The following is an 18817-nucleotide window of genomic DNA, read 5'->3' as shown; positions in this document are numbered from 1 at the left end:
GAGCACGGGAATTAGAGGGGAAGGAGACACGAAGTGATTGCAAGAGAGGTAGAAAACGTGCCCTCGCTTGATAACAGCAACGCGAACCGAAGAACCATAGATGCATCACAGTTCTCCGCGTCGTGATCCTCTGTCGTCCGATCGGTTCCTCGGGATCGAAAGTGGGGATCCGCAGGAGATTCCGTACACGGGTTTCATCTGTGTCGCTCTTGGAAGACGATTTCAGTTGGCCAAGAATATCGTTCGTTTTCGGACATAACATTACGAATTTTTCTTTTCTTCTTCTTTTTTTTTTTCTTTTTCTCTTCTTGGCCAGAACCGTGAAAAACGCCACAGTAGGATTCGAATTTTCGACCTCCACTTTCGGTGGCTGGTTTCACTTAATTGGTCCAGCGGTTGTCATCGTTCGTTTTCGCTTCGATATAGAAATCAATTCTTTACTTGACGGTAGGTGTGAGTGAATTTTGTGATCGCTTTTATTTATTCCCTTGGATTAATTAGTAATTGTCGAGTAATTGTCAAGTTTGTAGTTATGTAGTTCTTTCGGCACGTTCTTAATTGTTTCTTTCGTTCATTTCGGTCGAAGGTATTTATTTGTGTATTTATTTGTTTCTGAAATGTTGAAAGCAATCAAGCCTCGCAATGTTATTAATTTTTTTCAAATGACAGATATGATTATGAAAAGAAGATGTGCATTTTCATCGACAAGTTTTAGAATAAGTATTATATTTATTTCAAAACTAGAAAAATTAAATATTTTACATATTGGCGGTGGTATTGTAAAAGACAGACGCAATTTAGAAATTTTTATTATTCACATACTGAATATTAAAAGATATTCTATTGTAAGGACAGTGTGAAATTACTTTTACAAAATAATTATTTTACTATGAAGAATAAATACACGTTCGAGAAGTTACTTTTATTATTTAATAAGCTCAATTTTTATTAATCGCGTCTAAATTAAAACAAATATTCTTCGAGTTATATAAGGCATATACGATTCCAAATAATTGTTTTATTATCAAAAATAAACACACGTTCGAGAAGTTATTTAACAGATTTATCAATTACATTCAAATATTCTCAATTTTTATCAATTACATTCGAATATTCTCTATACACGAGTCTAAATAGTTATTTTATTATTAAACAAATGACAAGTTACTTTTTTAAATAACATTTAACATGTTCAATTATGTCCATAATATTTCAGACTTTAATCCTTCGTGCATATTTCCATAATCCCGAATATCAGCATTCGTCAGCCATTTGCTTCTATTATCGCTTATCCAAACTTCACGATGTTTCACAAAACGTCAATGTAACATGTAACATCGAACCGGCGCGATGTCATTTCTTCTTATGGTCCCCGTGTGTAACAATAAATGTTTTCCGTGCGAATGAAAGCCGGTGCTGATTTCTAATCAGATCGTGTGTATCTTCAGGTAAAGGTCGACAACGGATCACGACATTGCGTGGTAAAATCGGATCGGACGCCACGATCAACTTCCACCGCGCGATATTGAAACATGGAGAACACGTGACCGTGGCAAAAGTCAAGTAAAAGCCGAGCGAGCCGAACGAGGAGCGGCGAGGAGGGTGTCGAAGGAAGAAAAGCGATGCCAAGGGCCGCGAGGACAGCGGACGTCGATCGAAAACGTGCGTTCAGCGATTGAGGTCAGAGCGATCTCGAAGCTGCAAAGTGGCGTTGTTTGCTAGGTGTATCAACGCGCCCGTCCACCAATATGAAAAATAACACGAGCAACCATGAGAAGAACGGGCCGGAGAGCCTGAAGCTGTTGAGAGTGCCGTCCACGCCGCCGACCACCCCAACGACGCCCACCACTCCGAGCTCCAGGGGCCTCGAGGACGTCTTCAAAGATTTACCGATCACCGACGAAACATCCTGCGGCATCTGGTGCATACGGAGCCCGACGTTGCAAAGATTCGCCAATAAAAAGGCTTATGTGTTCCTCTACGGTGTGCTTGGATGTATATTTTCGGCGAGTTACGCGTATTTCAACGGCACCATTACGACTATCGAGAAAAGGTTCAAGATACCATCGAAGACGACAGGTGAGTTTTGAAGCAGACGGCGTGCAACGCGAGATTGTGCTTCACGATGTTGCACAATCTTCCATTCGTCGTGCATACGCGCTACTATAGACTGTTAATTGAACGATTGTAGAACGTAGAATGCATGCAAGCGTGTAAATGTTCTAATCGAATTTAGGCGTGAAATTAGCTTGACCTACAATCTGCGTAACGAAATGTTTAGATCCAGGTAGATAGCATGTGTCAGCTAGTCAGTGTCGTTGTAATAATTTAGGATTTGGATTATTTCGTTTTATTTGTCATTCTTAATTTAATTGAATTTTGATTGACTCTCGATTATGGTGAACGTAATACACAAGGTAAAATTAAATAATATAAAGTATTAGCATTTAATAGCACTATATTATTGTAGTTGCCTATGATATTATTTAGATTAAAAAGATTAAAAATCATTTTTTTTTTTTTAGGTAATTTTATGTACTAACAACATATATCATCTTGAGCCCGCTTTACAATTAAGATGAGACATTAAAAATTTAATTCGGAGGTTTTTAATTTAGTCTGATGCTCTGTATACACAACGATGGAAAACAAACTAATTTATGTCGCTTTAATATCAAACGTATTGATGCAAATTGTTAGTTTCCGACGAAAAGATAAAAAAAATACTGAATTTGATTAAGATGTGAAATCTTACAATAAATCATCTTATTTTATTTAAAAGCTAATTACCTATATATTTTCAGACATTACAATAGTGTATTAGATATAAAAGATAGATGTCCCGAATTTTATTAATCCAGTTTTTGAAACCTTTACATTGTAAAATCTCTAGGTTAAATAATCAAATAATGATAATTATACATTCACAATATTTGGTACGTATCACAATATAAAGTATCAAAACGATTCCTCTTTGTTGATCGATAAACGAACGATAGAGAGTGATTCATCACTTGTGAGAGGTTATTAAACGAATATAGAAGTATGCACCGAAGCGTTTGTACTTTATATCATGAATCAATAAAAGCCAGGGCTGTTTAATTATTTCTATCGATCGAGAACGTTAAACATGCATTTTTTTTTTTTCTTTCTTTCTAGGTCTTATCTCTGTAGGTAACGATATCTCGCAACTGTTTGTATCGGTGGTCCTGTCTTATTACGCAGGAAGGGGTCACAGGCCTCGATGGATCGCATTCGGGATTTATACCGTGAGTTTCAACGTAATAACTTGCTCGTTTATAGTCATTCGACAATATCCTGAGTTATTTGTATAAATGTGTACTTGGCCTCTTTCTGTCTCTTTTTTGCTCCTTTTTTCTCTCTTTTCTTCGGCTCCTTTATCTCTCTCTCTCTCTCTTTTGTGGAGACCGAAGAATGCAGAGAAAACTATCAGCTGTCGACACACATCCCCGAAGAATGCACTAGGAGACGTCACAATCCACCGGTTGGCCAGTTCTTAATTAAATTAGGAAGCGTTGAAATCGTAGCTCTACGCTCATTCACGCCTCTTCCCATCGTACTCTCGCCACAGTGCGCTTAGCTAAACACTCCATTCATTGGGCAGTGAAAAGACGCTGCTGGTATGCGTGAACCATCTCGCGTCACATATTTCCAATAATTACGTTCAAATTATTTGCGTTTAATTGGAGACTAGTTTGCACCATGTTTGTTTACAGCATTCAGGACTCTGTTTGATTGTATCATGTACAGTTAACATTTACAAAATTAGAAAATATAACGTTTCTACGTTGAATGTCGTAGAAACTTTGATGTTTGGATAATTGATAGAATTTTGATTGAATCAATTTGTTGCTTGGAGATTATATGCTGTTCTTTTCTTTTTTATATCGTGACCTATTTCTTTTTATATTCACTTGTAAACTATTTATGAATAGGAATATTTGAACATATATAGTTATTTCGTAGATGAAAGAGGATAATGTGGAAATGTAGAGATTAGCTCGAGAATTAATTGAATCAATATCCTTTAAATAGTTAATAAATTATTTGTCGAAACGTCATTTTTTAATATACATATGATATATGGTAAAGTGTATGTAAATACATATGAAAATTAATGCCCCAAATTATTTGTTACAATTTTCTTTTAATATAATATTATATAATACATTTAATAAGGTTCGTTTATCCCTTGAAATATCAATTTTTTAAACAACAGGCTATTTATTGAAATTTTGTTTTCTAATCTAATAACATATAATACACAGTATATATTTTTTATATATTTCTTGAAATTTTCTAACAATCAACAATATCCTTTGAATAATTTCTCATTAATTTTTATTTTCTATCGTGATAAAATGTAGGATCTATTAGCTAAATTTTTCTTAATAAAAAATAGAATTTAATAAAAGTTGTGCTTTTCTTTTGATGAATTTTTGTAATTAAATAACATTAAGTTCGACGATTGATAGACTTTATATCATTCTCAATTTTTCTTATGCATAAATTATGAAATTGTTAAAACCGATTAATTCATATTCTAATTATTTATAGTTATTTTCAAATGTTTCATCAACATCTTTCGTTGTGCCTTTCCGACGAATTAATTACTCAACGTTTATCTCGCATAAGACAGTCGAATACGCGGTGAATTATTGTCAGAGCAATCGTTAGATAACGTCACGGTAACGGTAAACACGACTTGTAGACAATCATGTCTAACGATCATGAATATAAAAACTTCAAGAAGACTATGGCATTTTTCCAGACTGATTTTATTTAATCAGACAAATGTAAATATCAGAAAATGTAAAAATCATCATGTTATCAAAGTAGTGTACACGATACATAAAAATACACAATACATTTGATGTTTTATTTGCAATGAGTCTTCATCAATCAAAGGTATCATATTTACAGTTATTAGCAATTTTTTTAATCAGTCGACATTTTTGTTGATATTTTTACAGAGTTACAGTGCAATGGAACATAATGAACGTTGCATCATTTCTTTTTAAAAGTTGTGTCACTTCTAAACCAATAATGACCAATAATGTCCATAATATTTACTATCTAAATTCAAAATTATAACATTTACTGCCTAAATTCTATTTTTAAATGTATTTTCACAAAAATATAAATTTCCACAAAAATCCGTAAGTTAGTAATTAATTCGTCTTTTAAAAAGAAAGGAATTGTTATATTCAAAGTATTGGGATATCAGTGACGAATTAACTCGTCGAATTGATTAACAAGTTAATTATAGTGCAATTGACGAATTATGTTTTTCTATAGTTAAAAATTTTCTTAAATTTGAAGAGAAAACCGTTTTTGATACGCATGATTTCTTATTTATATGTTGCAAGGAATAACGAAACAAAATATATCTCTGAAGTAAAATTGAAGCATGAGAAATTCGCAGACTGTTATAGTGTTAATAACTAAGGGTTGAGGTGTCAGATAATTCAGTTTTCTTTCTTCATAGCTAGCATGTAACTGATTAGAGAAAGTTTAAAAAAAATAAATAAATATTTTCCAAAGTTTTCAATGAATAATACTTTTGCTTTTATTTCAATACTGTCTATTTATTTTTCGATTTTCTATACAGACTTTAATCGTAACAGTGACTAACTATTCAAAAATATAAAATTTCTGCAAATAAGAAATTCAATATTATGTTCTGTTTTACTTATAACCATAATAATTCATAATAATTTTGTTTCATTCATTACGATCAAATAATTCGTTAACAAATTTTTGTTTATTTAAAGTTATTTAACCCTATGTTTACGAAACAATTTAATGTTGCTATCTATCAACTTTATGTTATTTATTACGCAATGATTAATAGTGTTGTCACCTATAATAGATATGTACAAAGTAATTATTTTAAATTATTACAGAGTCATTATAATTGATAGATTTGTTTTCTAAAACAAAGAATATTTTCAAAAATAAGGAAAAGCATCTCCAATGGCTAATCTATAAAAAATTATGCTAGCATTACACTATCGAGTGCAAGTGGTTATTTAATAATATTTATTGTGTCATAAATTTCTTTTTCTATTCCTAATTTCCCCAATTTTTCTGATACTATTATAGTTTGAATATTAAGTTGTAAAGTACTGTATAAATATAAATATAAATATAATATAAATATAAGTTTATATTATATTATATAAATACAAGTATAAGTTTATATAAATATAAGTTTACATTAGGAAATTAATATAAAAGGAAACTAAATTTCACTTATTACCAAGAGTAATCATATTGTACTCTAAAAAAGTATTAATCACGAATCACTTTTTAAGTAACGCTTCATCCCTCTCGAAAATCATTTTAATTAATCAGATTGATACAAATTCAATCGTCGTTCTAGTTAATCAAACTGATATAAAAAAATTCACGAATCAAACAAATTTGAGAAAGAAGCAACAATACTTAAATACTTAAATACTTATTTGCTCTGTTCTTTAGGTGGTTCTCTTTTGCTGTTTAACGATGTTGCCGCATTTTTTGTACGGTCCCGGAGAAGACGCCCTTCTGCTCACAAAAGAATATGGGGCGAAACCACAAATTGCAAATTCGAGTCAGATACCTGATAAATATCGGAAGTTCTTATGTTTCGGGAACGAGAGCCGAGAAAACGAATGCGAGGACGCTGATGGAAATTTCGCGCCTCAGGTGTTGCTGTTTATAGCACAATTGGTATCAGGAGTCGGTGGCTCGTTATATTATACTTTAGGAGTATCCTACATGGACGACAACATACAAAAATCAAAGACACCAGCTTTGATCAGTTTTTCATACTTCTTAAGAATGTTGGGACCGGCTATTGGTTATGGTCTGGCTTCGTTTTCCCTGAAATTCTACATCAGTCCTTCGTTGACGCCAACGATTACGACGCAGGATCCAAGGTATGCTAAATTATAATACCTTATTTAACTTCGAATTCAAAATAATTTCGGAACGCGTAGTTAAAAACATTTTAGATTTTTTTCCTGATAGAAAATAACATTGTTACAAAATTCACTGAGAGAGAATAGTAGAAAAGAAACCTGTTTCGAAACGCGTTGAATTATTTAATTTTATTTTAAATATATAGATTTGTTATAAAAGAATTAAATCACGTTGTGGTACGAAAGTGATGAAAATGATGAGCTATTACATATATCATTTACATTTTCGATTTATTTTACTATTATGGATTCATTATGATAAAAAGAATTGACATATTTGTCGTGTTAATATTTTAATAATCGATTGAATTTAGTAAACAATCTGAATTTTAATTAGTATACATATATGTATTGATGTAATTTTAGTTAAATTCTGGCTTATGAAGATACGCAACTCAGTATAATTATAAGTTGAATTATATGTATGTCACAGAAAACAAAATAGCAATAGAAGAATTCAATTATATTAAATGACGTTAATATTAATTGTTATGGGGAAAATATCATGGTTTTGAATACTTTTATTTTATATAATAGCAATATAAAGTACTAGTAGTTTAAATAATTTCATTTATATATTACAAAACATTTGTGTGAAATAATTATACTACGCAAATAACGTAGTAACTAATATCGCACGAAATAAATTTAACAATAATTTTTTTTCTTTTATGTATAATACAATGTGCGTAATTAAATAATTAAATTTCCTAGTATTAGGTCATTTCACAAGTATTGCGATGGTTTCCAAACGAAAATAAGAAATTATTTCTTGCAGATTGACTAGCAACGAATTTTTCCATTTTCGAAAATAATTAATTTTCCATCCCTTTAAAAAAATTAAATTTTCTTCTTCAATTTCATAAAATTCCCATAATGATAATATCCATTATAATAATATTCTTAAATATTTTTAAATTTTTTTATTGATATTTCGTTTTCCATTGAAGCTCCTAGAATTTCAATCAATTGCAACCCTCGGAACAACATTACTCGTAAGATTCGTTCAACAAAGCAAACTTATTCATTCCCAAAACGCCAACAGGTGGCTAGGTGCCTGGTGGCTCGGTTGGATCATCCTGGCGTTCCTTCTTTTCATCTTCGCAAGCATCATCGCGCTTTTCCCTAAAACGTTGCCCCGAGCCGCAGCCCGTAAGGCTCTAGCGCTGGAACGAAACAAATCGGCAACCAGCATAAAGGAGGATGAAGAACCAGAGTTGCCCGCATCCTTCTCAGACATGATGAGGACGTTTAAAAGGCTATTGACAAACATCACTTTAATGTGCAATAATTTGGCAACCGTTTTCTATTTCATGGGATACATGCCGTACTGGATCTTCATGCCGAAGTACATCGAAACCCAGTACAAACAGTCAGCCTCCGTTTCCTCCTTGATTACCGGAACAGTCGGTTTGGTCTTCAGCGCCTTTGGAATTCTTCTATCAGGATTAGTTATCTCCAAGTATAAACCGAAGGCTAGATATCTGGCCGCGTGGAACGTGATGGTGGGAGCAATATCGATCGTGGGGATGATTTCCTACGCGTTCCTCGGCTGTTCCGCTAACGATAACCAAATTACGGTTCAACCAGACGGCGCCCTGAAGACTCTGCTACCGTGTAATGAACAATGCCACTGCGATTACGTTACTTATAATCCCGTCTGTTCGGAGCATGGTCAGACGTTCATTTCAGGATGTCACGCCGGATGTCGTAATATAAAGGTATTTTATAAATTTGATCTTTTATTGGTATTATTGGGCCTTTGGAAAGTATAACAATTTAAATATACTACGTAGTGTTGGAATTTTTAATATAATTGAATTTTATTACTAACTTCTCTCACTGAGAACGTGGAATAAGAAAAGTAAAATTAAAAATTCTTTTATTGGTATTATTGGGCCTTTGGAAAGTATAACAATTTAAATATACTACAGAGTGTTGGAATTTTTGATATAATTGAATTTTATTACTAACTTCTTTTACTGGGGACATAGAATAAAAAAAGTAAAATTAAAAATATTTTATTGGTATTATTGAGCCTTTGGAAAGTATAACAATTTAAATATACTACATAGTGTTGGAATTTTTGATATAATTGAATTTTATTACTAACTTCTTTTACTGAGGACATAGAATAAAAAAAGTAAAATTAAAAACTCTTTTATTGGTATTATTGGCCCTTTGGAAAGTATAACAATTTAAATATACTACATAGTGTTGGAATTTTTGATATAATTGAATTTTATTACTAACTTCTCTCACTGAGGACACAGAATAAAGAAAGTAAAATTAAAAACTCTTTTATTGGTATTATTGGGCCCTTAGAAAGTATAACAATTTAAATACACTACGTAGTGTTGGAATTTTTAATATAATTGAATTTTATTACTAACTTCTCTCACGGAGGACATAAAAAAGTAAAATTAAAAACTCTAAATTTTAAGAATCTAATATAAATTACTATTTATGGTTTGAATTGCTGCTAGGATTAACATTCTCATTGAAAGCTTTCATTATATCACGATTGGCTTTCTTACGATTTTATTTAAGATTCGAATTGTGAATATAATTTAAGATTAAGAGCGGAGAACAAGAAATGGGACAAGATAGTTATCGAGAGCACGGTTTAATGGATTATAGTAGTTTCTATAGTAAAGTTTATGTTTTTACTAGATGCATAAAGAAATAATTGTTATATATTATTTTAATTTGTCTAGAAGTTATATTATTTTAGTTGGTATTATAAAATAATGGAAAAAGAAAAATATGCATTTCTATTGTTATAAAAATAAAGAATACTGAACTGTTTAATTAATACCCAGATAGTAAAATTTCAATTATCAGAAATTATAAGGCCAGTAAAAAGAAACAAATATTCTAAATATACTTATCTTTTGTGTCGTATCATTTTTTATAACAAGCTGAAGTAAGTTAATATTAAAAACAGATATATTTAAAAAAATAGATTGTATATGAAAATGGTAGTGTGAGAATGATAAGATGGATATAATATTATTTCATCGAAAAACGTAAGATAGGTCAGAGGACTAAGAAAAAATTAGAAAATCATTTTGTATATGAAAAATGGCTACAATTAAACTTGCATAATTGAGATCATCCTTTCTTCTCTCACTTGTTTTATTATTTTCGATACAATGCATACTTATACCAATTAGAGATAGTAAAAATGTAAAAAATATAGGCATTTCCTATTTCGTTCTTAGATTAATGAAATAAATTTCTAAGATGTCAAATTTTCGATATTATTTAATAAGGAATGTTTCTTCTATAATTCAGCAATCTGAGTTGCTATCAACAAAATAAGATATATGTCGTTGAATCACTAAAGATGGACATAGCTTATTTCTTTTCTTTATCTGAATGAGATAATTCAATATTTTAAATTAATTTTAATAATTAGCTAATTTTAACTTCAATTTAACTTCAAATTTTAACAATTTACCAATCTTGCTAACAATAAGTACATAATTGTCATATTTCTACAATGTTTTTTAGATACAGACGAATGGTAGTAAGACGTACACGGAGTGCAGTTGTATTAAATCAAAATTCGCACGTTTGCCATTTTTGTTCGCGAACAACAGTTCGATACACACAACGGAAGATCCGTTCGAGAGTCCAGAACCCAATGGTTCAGTTCCTTTGGGTACCGCAGTACCGGGAGCATGTCCCGTGGATTGCATGCACAAATTTTACGTTTTTCTGGCTGTGGTTTGTCTGCTGAAATTCAGTGGAGCCACTGGAAGAGCATCAAACTTTTTAGTTTCCGTTAGATGCGTTGATGAGAAGGATAAAACAGTGGCTATGGGTTTCGGATTAACTATTATGAGCTTATTTGCATTCATACCATCTCCTATTTTGTTTGGATTTATTTTAGGTAAGAGAATTAATTTAAACTAATATGTTAGTAGTGCTCGTAATATAAACATAATATTGTAATAATATCTATTATTATATAAGTATTGTATTATATTAAATATATATTATGTAATACATATACGAGTATATTACACTATATTGCTATACTAGTTTGGTGTAATATAATAGTAATATACTAGTAATATAATAGTAGGAGTAATAACATAATGTTAGGTATTTTATAATATTACGATATTATAGAATGCTACAGTATAATATAAATAATATTGTTATCAATAGATACTATTATAATGGTAGTATATTATACTACTATGGAATATGAGATGTTTCCTTATTTTGTTAATATATTTTACGGATATAAATTTTATAAAATTCTATAATACATTATTATATTTAATTAATACAATATATATATTTAATTTCATACATTAATTAATATTTAATTGATTAGATGTTTTATATATATATTGTTTTTATGAAAATCTATGTTTAATTTAAATATATACAAACTGAATTTAATATAAATTGTAACAAAAATAAGAATGGTGATTAGATTTTCAAGATCATTTGGTTTCAGAATATTAAATTTTTCACAATTTTTAATGTAATATTATAAATATAATAACATAGTATTTTACAATAGTAAATTTTATATTGATTTAAAGAAGCTGAAAAATCAAAATAATTCATCTATAGTAATTTTGAATTTTATAGAATATTTCATAGATTACTTCTTACAATATCAATGGTTAATAATTATATTTATTGAATTTCTTTTATAATCTGAAGCTTTAGAAAAAAAAGATAGTAAAAACGCAATTTAAAAATGATGTTTAATTATTAATCATGAAATATATGAAGACGAATAAATAAAATGTTATATCATGACATATTGTTACAATACAGAAATTATTCTTGAATTGTACAAATTTAATTTATGACTCTAATTTAATGAATTTTAAATTCACTATATTACTGTAAATAATATTCAATTTATAAGAAATTGATCATACAATTTAAAGTAATTCCAAGTAATTATATTCCATACAATTTAAAGCAATAGTTCTATATTTCGTTTATAAATTATCATTTTTTTTATTTAATGTGCGCCTGTCATTTGTTCAACTAAAAATTAGACAAATATTTCTACAGATAAAACCTGTCTTGTTTGGGGGAAAACATGTTCGGGTACAGGAAATTGTTGGCTCTATAACGGAGAAACATTGAGATATCTACTAAACTTTACCGCAGCCAGTAAGTTGTTATTTAATTTAGTTTGAAAATTTGAATTCAGATTAATTTTTTAAATTTGTTCTTGTTATCATAACGTTTTTAATTCTTTTACTGTACTTGGGAATCATATGATTAAAAACCTTAGGAATCTAAAGTTTATAATACAATAATATTATAAACTTTACTATTGCCAATACTATTTAAAAGTCTAAAAAGCCTAAATGTTTAATACTAAATGAAGAGCATATAATAAATTAAGAATGCATTCATCTTTAAACACATTTCTTTTGATAAATTTATTCAATATGAAATTTGAATAAATAAATTATTTTATTAACTCAAAGGGTTAAACGAAAACATCTTGGCTGACCTACAATGACGAAGATTCTATAATTTTTATAATAAGTTTTGCAGTTGTCGTTTTTTCAATATTTCTAAATTAGTTTTCAATGTCTTATAGAATAACAAGAATATATGATAATATTGTGAAATCTTGAAGCAAAGATTTGCAGTCAAGTAATAATAAAATTTTTTAAAAATAAATTTATTTGCATCACAATCATTTTTTTTTTTTCCAACAGCGTTCGTAACGATCGGCACCTTATTCGACGTGGGTGTTTGGTATTTCGTGAAAGACGTGAAAATCTTCGACGAGGAGATTGAGCTGAAAGACATAGCCGAAGAACCAGGGGAGACACTTTGAAAGTGAACAGCCAACGATCGAATTCAGATCGCTTCATTCCAAGGACAGGTGAAGTTAAAGGTCGAAAGGCGAAGTCATTGGTGAAGAAGAAACCAAAAAAAAAAAAAAAAAAAAAAAAACAGATGGAAATGTTGAGAAAAAAGGAGAGCCGACGAATAAAGACTTTACAAGTACCTTAAGCAACTTCTTGGATATTTAAACGCTCGTAGTACCTCAGATAGAACTTACTGTTGATTAGTTCGCTCATGAGGCACGGCATTTGAAGAAGAAAAATGAATTTCACGTCTCACTGTTCCCTATTCTCTATTCACTGTTTTACTATCATGATTAATAAATAATTCTCATCACTTATGAGAAGCCTGAAACCCTCCTGCGTAAGAATATATAAATGTAAAAAGGACTCACGCCAGTATGAGATTTTCCAATTAATCATAAGCATGTGTGTACTTTCGTGTATGAAATATAGTTTAAAAATTATTAAATTAAATTAAATTTGAATTTATTGATGAAAGGAGGTTATTTAACTTTCGATTGAACGATATAACGTAATGTATTTCTTAAAACTATATGTTTCTTCAAATCGACGAAGCGTTGCCATGTTCTCGAATAATATTAAGATGAAAATCTACTCGAACATAATTATATACACATTTATTTTTTACTCGAAACAGACTAATTTACGTAATATAAACTCGAATGCGAACGTCGAAGCGTTATTGAAATTAACATCGTATTAATATCGAGCTTCGGTTGGTTACAAATAATCTGTCAATTTATTTTTTAAATCGTTAAAGGAAAAGGAAATGAATAAAAGTAGTAACAAAAGATTCAAGTACATTGAATTTTTATTTGCACAACAACTTAATAAAAATATTTTGACACTAACATGTCGATAAAAATATAATGACAATGAAACAAACAATGAATTAGACAATTTCAATTTGAAATAGAAACTTAGTATGTTGAAAGTTTAATTTGAACAATATATTATTTGAAAATATTAATTTTAACAATATATCTTTTAATAAAATAATTTTATTTATATCTGTAATTTTTATTTACAATTGATGTATTATTCAGAAAGTTACTGTTTAGTAGTTCCTTGTTTTTTAAATTAAAAAAGAATAATATACAGGGCGAAATTGCAAAAATTGAAAGTTGAAATATTTTAAACAAAAGGTGCTTCGAGAAAATTTACATACAGAGATGGACAAAAATATTCGTACATTATCGATATTTTAAATTCTTATAACTTTATGGGAAAAAATTATACAACAATCTGACTTAATTTTAAAGCGTAAAGGTTTCACTCTAAAAAAAGAGCTAAGTTCGTTTCTTCCAAAGATGTTTTTACATCATATAATAGGTGAGAGATAAGGATACTTTTGTTTCCATTATATGAATATCTTCAAAATCAAGGAAAAAAAAAATCATTTTCTGATTAAATTTACTATGATCTTGAGGATTGAATTTTTATTTGAACATAGGCGTTTTAATATTTGTTGTACAATTTTTATTGAACTGTTTTATTGAACTTTGAATATCAAGGTTAAAGAACAAAAATATAAGAAATTCTAATATTCAATTCAAAGTTCAATGAAATGGCAAAAAGTAAAAAATAAAAAGAGCATTATAAAAAATTGTTGTAAAAGGAAGATTCATTTATTCTTCAAGATTATGATAGGTTCAATTACTAAAAACTAAATTTCCTATAACGTTTGAACAAAATTTACAATTTTGGAAAATAAAAATATCCTTGCTTCTCTGCATGATCATTGAGAAAAGCGAGCTTATGATTTTCAAGGTAAATATTTCACGTTGATTCTTTCCCACGAAGTTATAAATTTTTCATCGTATGTGCAAATATTTTCGTGCATTTGCAAATAAATATTGCAAAGAGAAACAGAGATTTGAAATATTTAGTAAACGCTAATTTATTTATTAATTACAGTTGTACAGATTCTGAAAAAAAAAGATTTCTCATATTTGTTTCAAGATTGGGCTTTGAACTATATTCGAGATGAAGATAAAAAATAACAATTTGAAATAATAAATCCATTAATGTATTATTTTCATTTGAAAAGTAAGTTTATATCAAGTCTAGATCGGATGAACTATTTGCAAATAATTTTCTATTTGAATTGGTTGAAATAAAATAACAAACAATCCCAGCAGAAGATAAAAATTAGAAACTATTTGAGAAATTATACGTACAAAATAAAAATATAAAGTACAAGATGAAATAAAATATTATTTCATTTACATAGCCAAGTAATGCAATAATTTCGAGAAAAATCATTTGCTCGTTGAAACAAACTAATATAGAATTACTTCAAGACAATATCGAGTCAAATGATATAATATGTTTTTGAAATAATCATTTTTCAAATATCTTACTCAAACAGTGCCCCTGCTTGAGTTATTTATCGATAAAAGAAATTGATAAGAATTAATAAGAACAATTACGAAAATTACTATAAAAATGCTATTATGGGCACATTAAAGTGTATAAAATGTTATTTCTGTTATTATAATTATAATCAAAGTATGTTTTATTTGCTTTATTCCAATGTTCAAATGAATAAAATTTTATTTGAACAAAAGTAACAAATGAATAATTAATTGGATCTTTATTCATTATTTCTTATTCGCATTTGCATCGACAAATGCTTCCAATATGTCAATGTGTTATTACATTATTTACTGTTATAACTAGTATATAGTTACTACAGTAAATACTAATATAGCTAGTATATAGTTACTATTGTAGAGCTGTGTTTCACTCTGATCTGGTCTGTAAGTAAAAAGTGTTTGGGTTTATCTGGCGAATATTTTTGAGATCGTAAGGTTAGTGCATATGATAGTTCCGTAGTTCTACAAGTGATAAGTCATGGCCCGTACGAAATCCAATGTTTTGAAATTCACCAATGTGTGTTTTAATCAAGCTTATCTTGCGATTCCAACGATAGTGACGTTAAATGTACAAGCATGTCCAATTCCAATTACAATTCAGGATTTATACTGAATCACTTTTTCAATATCGTAGACAAGGAAAGAAAAAATATACTACTGTATTGAGTAGAAAATGCGAGCAAAAGGAAAAGAAGTTTTTGAGAAAATCGAGATTGAAGTTTGATCAAGTGCATGTATACTCGGTTCGAACGCGTTCAGCGTGGATATCAACGAAATATCGACGACTCTTAATTTTTTTTTATACACAGATATCAATATAATATTGGCATATTTTGATAAACAATACTTTCGATATTTATTTGATTTCGAAATTAAAAAATTTAAAATAAAATTATGAAAAACACTCTAAAAATGAATTGTTTGCCCATATGACACAAGGATTGAACAATGAAATTATTCTTTGTTTTTGTATTCGTATGTCGTACGAATTAAGTGAAAAAATAACAACAGTAACAATAGTTTAAAATATTCTTCATTAGTATTATAAATATTATTATTAATATAAATATTCTTCATTACAATTTTGCTTACTGTATAAAAAAGAATCTGATTTCTATATATGATGTTTAATTTTATTTTAATTCATTTATTGGCAGTGTTACAAAATTAAACTAATTATGTGGTTATACAGTCTTCTTTGATACATTATCAAATTTTTATCAATTTTTATTTTATTTTTGATAATCACATATTCGTAGAAAATCAATTATATCAATTTGTATTTTTTTTAAATACCATAACTAAATTTAAATTATTATCTATGCTACAAATTTAAACTATTTGTTTTCTAATAAACTGTGGATTTTTATGTATTTATAGAAAATTTTCAAATGTAAAGTTGGATAGAATGCACATATGAAAAAATATGTGAACTATCTAAAAGTATCAAGATTGAACAAATTTTGTTTCAAATAAAGATAAAATTCAACAATTTGAAATAACTAATAATTTTTATTAATTTATTATTTTCATTTTAAAAATATATGAAAAGTAATTTTATCAGATAAATCGTTTCTAAATGGTCTTTCATTTAATTTAATTCATTGAAATAAAATAATAGATAATCCCACCCCAAGGTGAATATTTGTAGAATCAAATACAAAATATAATACAAAATAAAAATTATTTTATTTGATGAAATAATTGGGAGACAAATTATTTGCTTGTTAAAATAGTTAACGTAAGATTATTTCAACATAACATTCTATCAAATAAAAGATTTGTTTAAAATAATTACTTGAATTAATTATTTACATTAAAATAACTATTTGAATAATCATTTTTCAAATATTTTATTCAAATAGTGGCGAAACCTGTTTTCCATAGTATATTAATATTTGATATGTAAAATAATTTTCAATTGAGGTTCTATTCGTTTAATTATATTTAATATAAATTTGCATAAAAATCCGCAGTCTACTAATGAACTGATATTTTAGTTTTAAATGAAAGAAGATTATATTTGATGTATCATAAATTTTCTCTTGAGCTTTATCAATTTTGACGTAATATAATCGTTTCACTTGATAATAGATATAAATTTCATGTCGACTGCTAAAGAGATAAAAAATTATAAAAGAATTATCAAACTAAATATAAAATACTTCTGTGATAAGTGATCATATTTTATCTTAATCGTTTCACTTTTCGCTGAATCTTATCAGTGATTATTTGTCTTATAGTTACATACGTTGGTCGCTTATGTTTCAATGCTATAATTATAATTAAAAATTATAATTTTAAGTCGTTGATGAAACATTTAACTGAAATTTGTTCGAACTGACTGATTTGGTTGAAATCAATGAAAATTGTAACTGATATACATATATTTTATATTTCTTTTACTACCCATAGATTACTGAAGGTAAAATAACACCAATGGAATTTTTCACTAATTTCGAATTATTTTTAATTGAATGGTAACTTTAAATAAGAGTCCATGTTGCATTTTGATCAAAATCGGTCAACAGTATAGCATGATTCCACAGTCTCCGGAGAATGTTTTAATTTGTACACAAGTTATAAATATTCTATCAGAACTCGATATGAAATAGAAAAAAGAGAGTATTTTACCTGTTTAAAACTTTAAACCGAGTTATTTTAGAATATGGTAAATGTAACACAGCTTTATTGAAAATCATCATCCAATTATCTTCAGATTTAAACTATATATTTGGAAACAATAAATTTCAATTGATTGTAACAATAGTATTTTGTCAGACACTGTTTTCATTTCTTTCAATAGATAATTATCAATAAAAAAATATGTTCAATAATTATCAATAAAAAAATATTCTATATTTTTCTAAACATTTGCAAATATTCTAAACATTCTTTTGTCGCAGCAGTTTTAAAACTTAATCACTTATTTAGTATTCAAGATAAGTTTAACATTTTAAATGATGGATTGCACCTTATTGTTCACTTTTAAGATATAGTAAAAGAATATTTCTTTCTATTACTTTTTTCTATATACTACATCCATGTTATATATTATATACTTTGATATTAAAAAGTACCATTGATCTTAAAAAATCTTGGAAAAAATATATCTAACTTATTTAATTTATTTAGTTTCCTTCCAATAAAAGAAAAATGATTTAACATATTTTTTGTCTTTAAATTACATCTTTTTTTTTTATATAGAGAATTTAATTTTCAAGAATCATAAGATATATTTTGATAATATTTATTAATTTTTGACCATTCTTTTTAAATTTTAGGTAAGATTGTTTATTTCAAGCTATCATATAAAATAATTTCTTAAATTCTTCTCCTTTTTAATAAATAATTTCTCAAATTATTTATTAAAAATATTTCAATTGATTCTTTTATATTTTATCTTGAATATATTTATTTCAAAGATTCACGTCATGTTCCAGTCGATGCTGTAGTTCAGTAAAATAAATTTTCTAAAAATATAAGAATATAAAATGTAAGAAGAGCACTTTAGATTAAACAACTTATTTGTATACTTTAATGCTTTATAGACAATTATGTGTACAAAAATATGATCGAATGG

At 28.1% G+C, this 18817-nt stretch overlaps 1 protein-coding gene across 1 annotated transcript; it reads left to right on the top strand.

The window, feature by feature from the left end:
• The first annotated feature begins 81 nt into the window (after window positions 1–81).
• LOC122531808 (solute carrier organic anion transporter family member 74D) lies at window positions 82–12876 on the top strand. The gene is made up of 8 exons (XM_043660020.1): window positions 82–447; window positions 1449–2079; window positions 3160–3269; window positions 6505–6944; window positions 8032–8707; window positions 10503–10884; window positions 12039–12140; window positions 12701–12876. The coding sequence occupies exons 2-8, from the start codon at window positions 1749–1751 to the stop codon at window positions 12820–12822; spliced, it is 2163 nt and encodes a 720-aa protein (XP_043515955.1). The 5' UTR covers window positions 82–447; window positions 1449–1748; the 3' UTR covers window positions 12823–12876.
• The last annotated feature ends 5941 nt before the right edge of the window (window positions 12877–18817 follow it).

This window comes from Frieseomelitta varia, unplaced genomic scaffold (genome assembly GCF_011392965.1).
Source record: "Frieseomelitta varia isolate USP_RPSP 00005682 unplaced genomic scaffold, Fvar_1.2 scaffold_418, whole genome shotgun sequence".
Lineage (NCBI taxonomy): Eukaryota > Metazoa > Arthropoda > Insecta > Hymenoptera > Apidae > Frieseomelitta > Frieseomelitta varia.
This window is presented reverse-complemented; position numbering and strand designations above follow the sequence as displayed.

What these genes read in the sequence shown, in the direction of transcription:
- LOC122531808 (XM_043660020.1), top strand. Translation starts at nt 1,749, where the DNA reads ATGAAAAATAACACGAGCAACCATGAGAAGAACGGGCCGGAGAGCCTG. An exon ending in TCGCATTCGGGATTTATACC is followed by an intron (nt 3,270 to 6,504) that starts GTGAGTTTCAAC and finishes TCTGTTCTTTAG; the next exon opens with GTGGTTCTCTTTTGCTGTTT. An exon ending in CCGGATGTCGTAATATAAAG is followed by an intron (nt 8,708 to 10,502) that starts GTATTTTATAAA and finishes AATGTTTTTTAG; the next exon opens with ATACAGACGAATGGTAGTAA.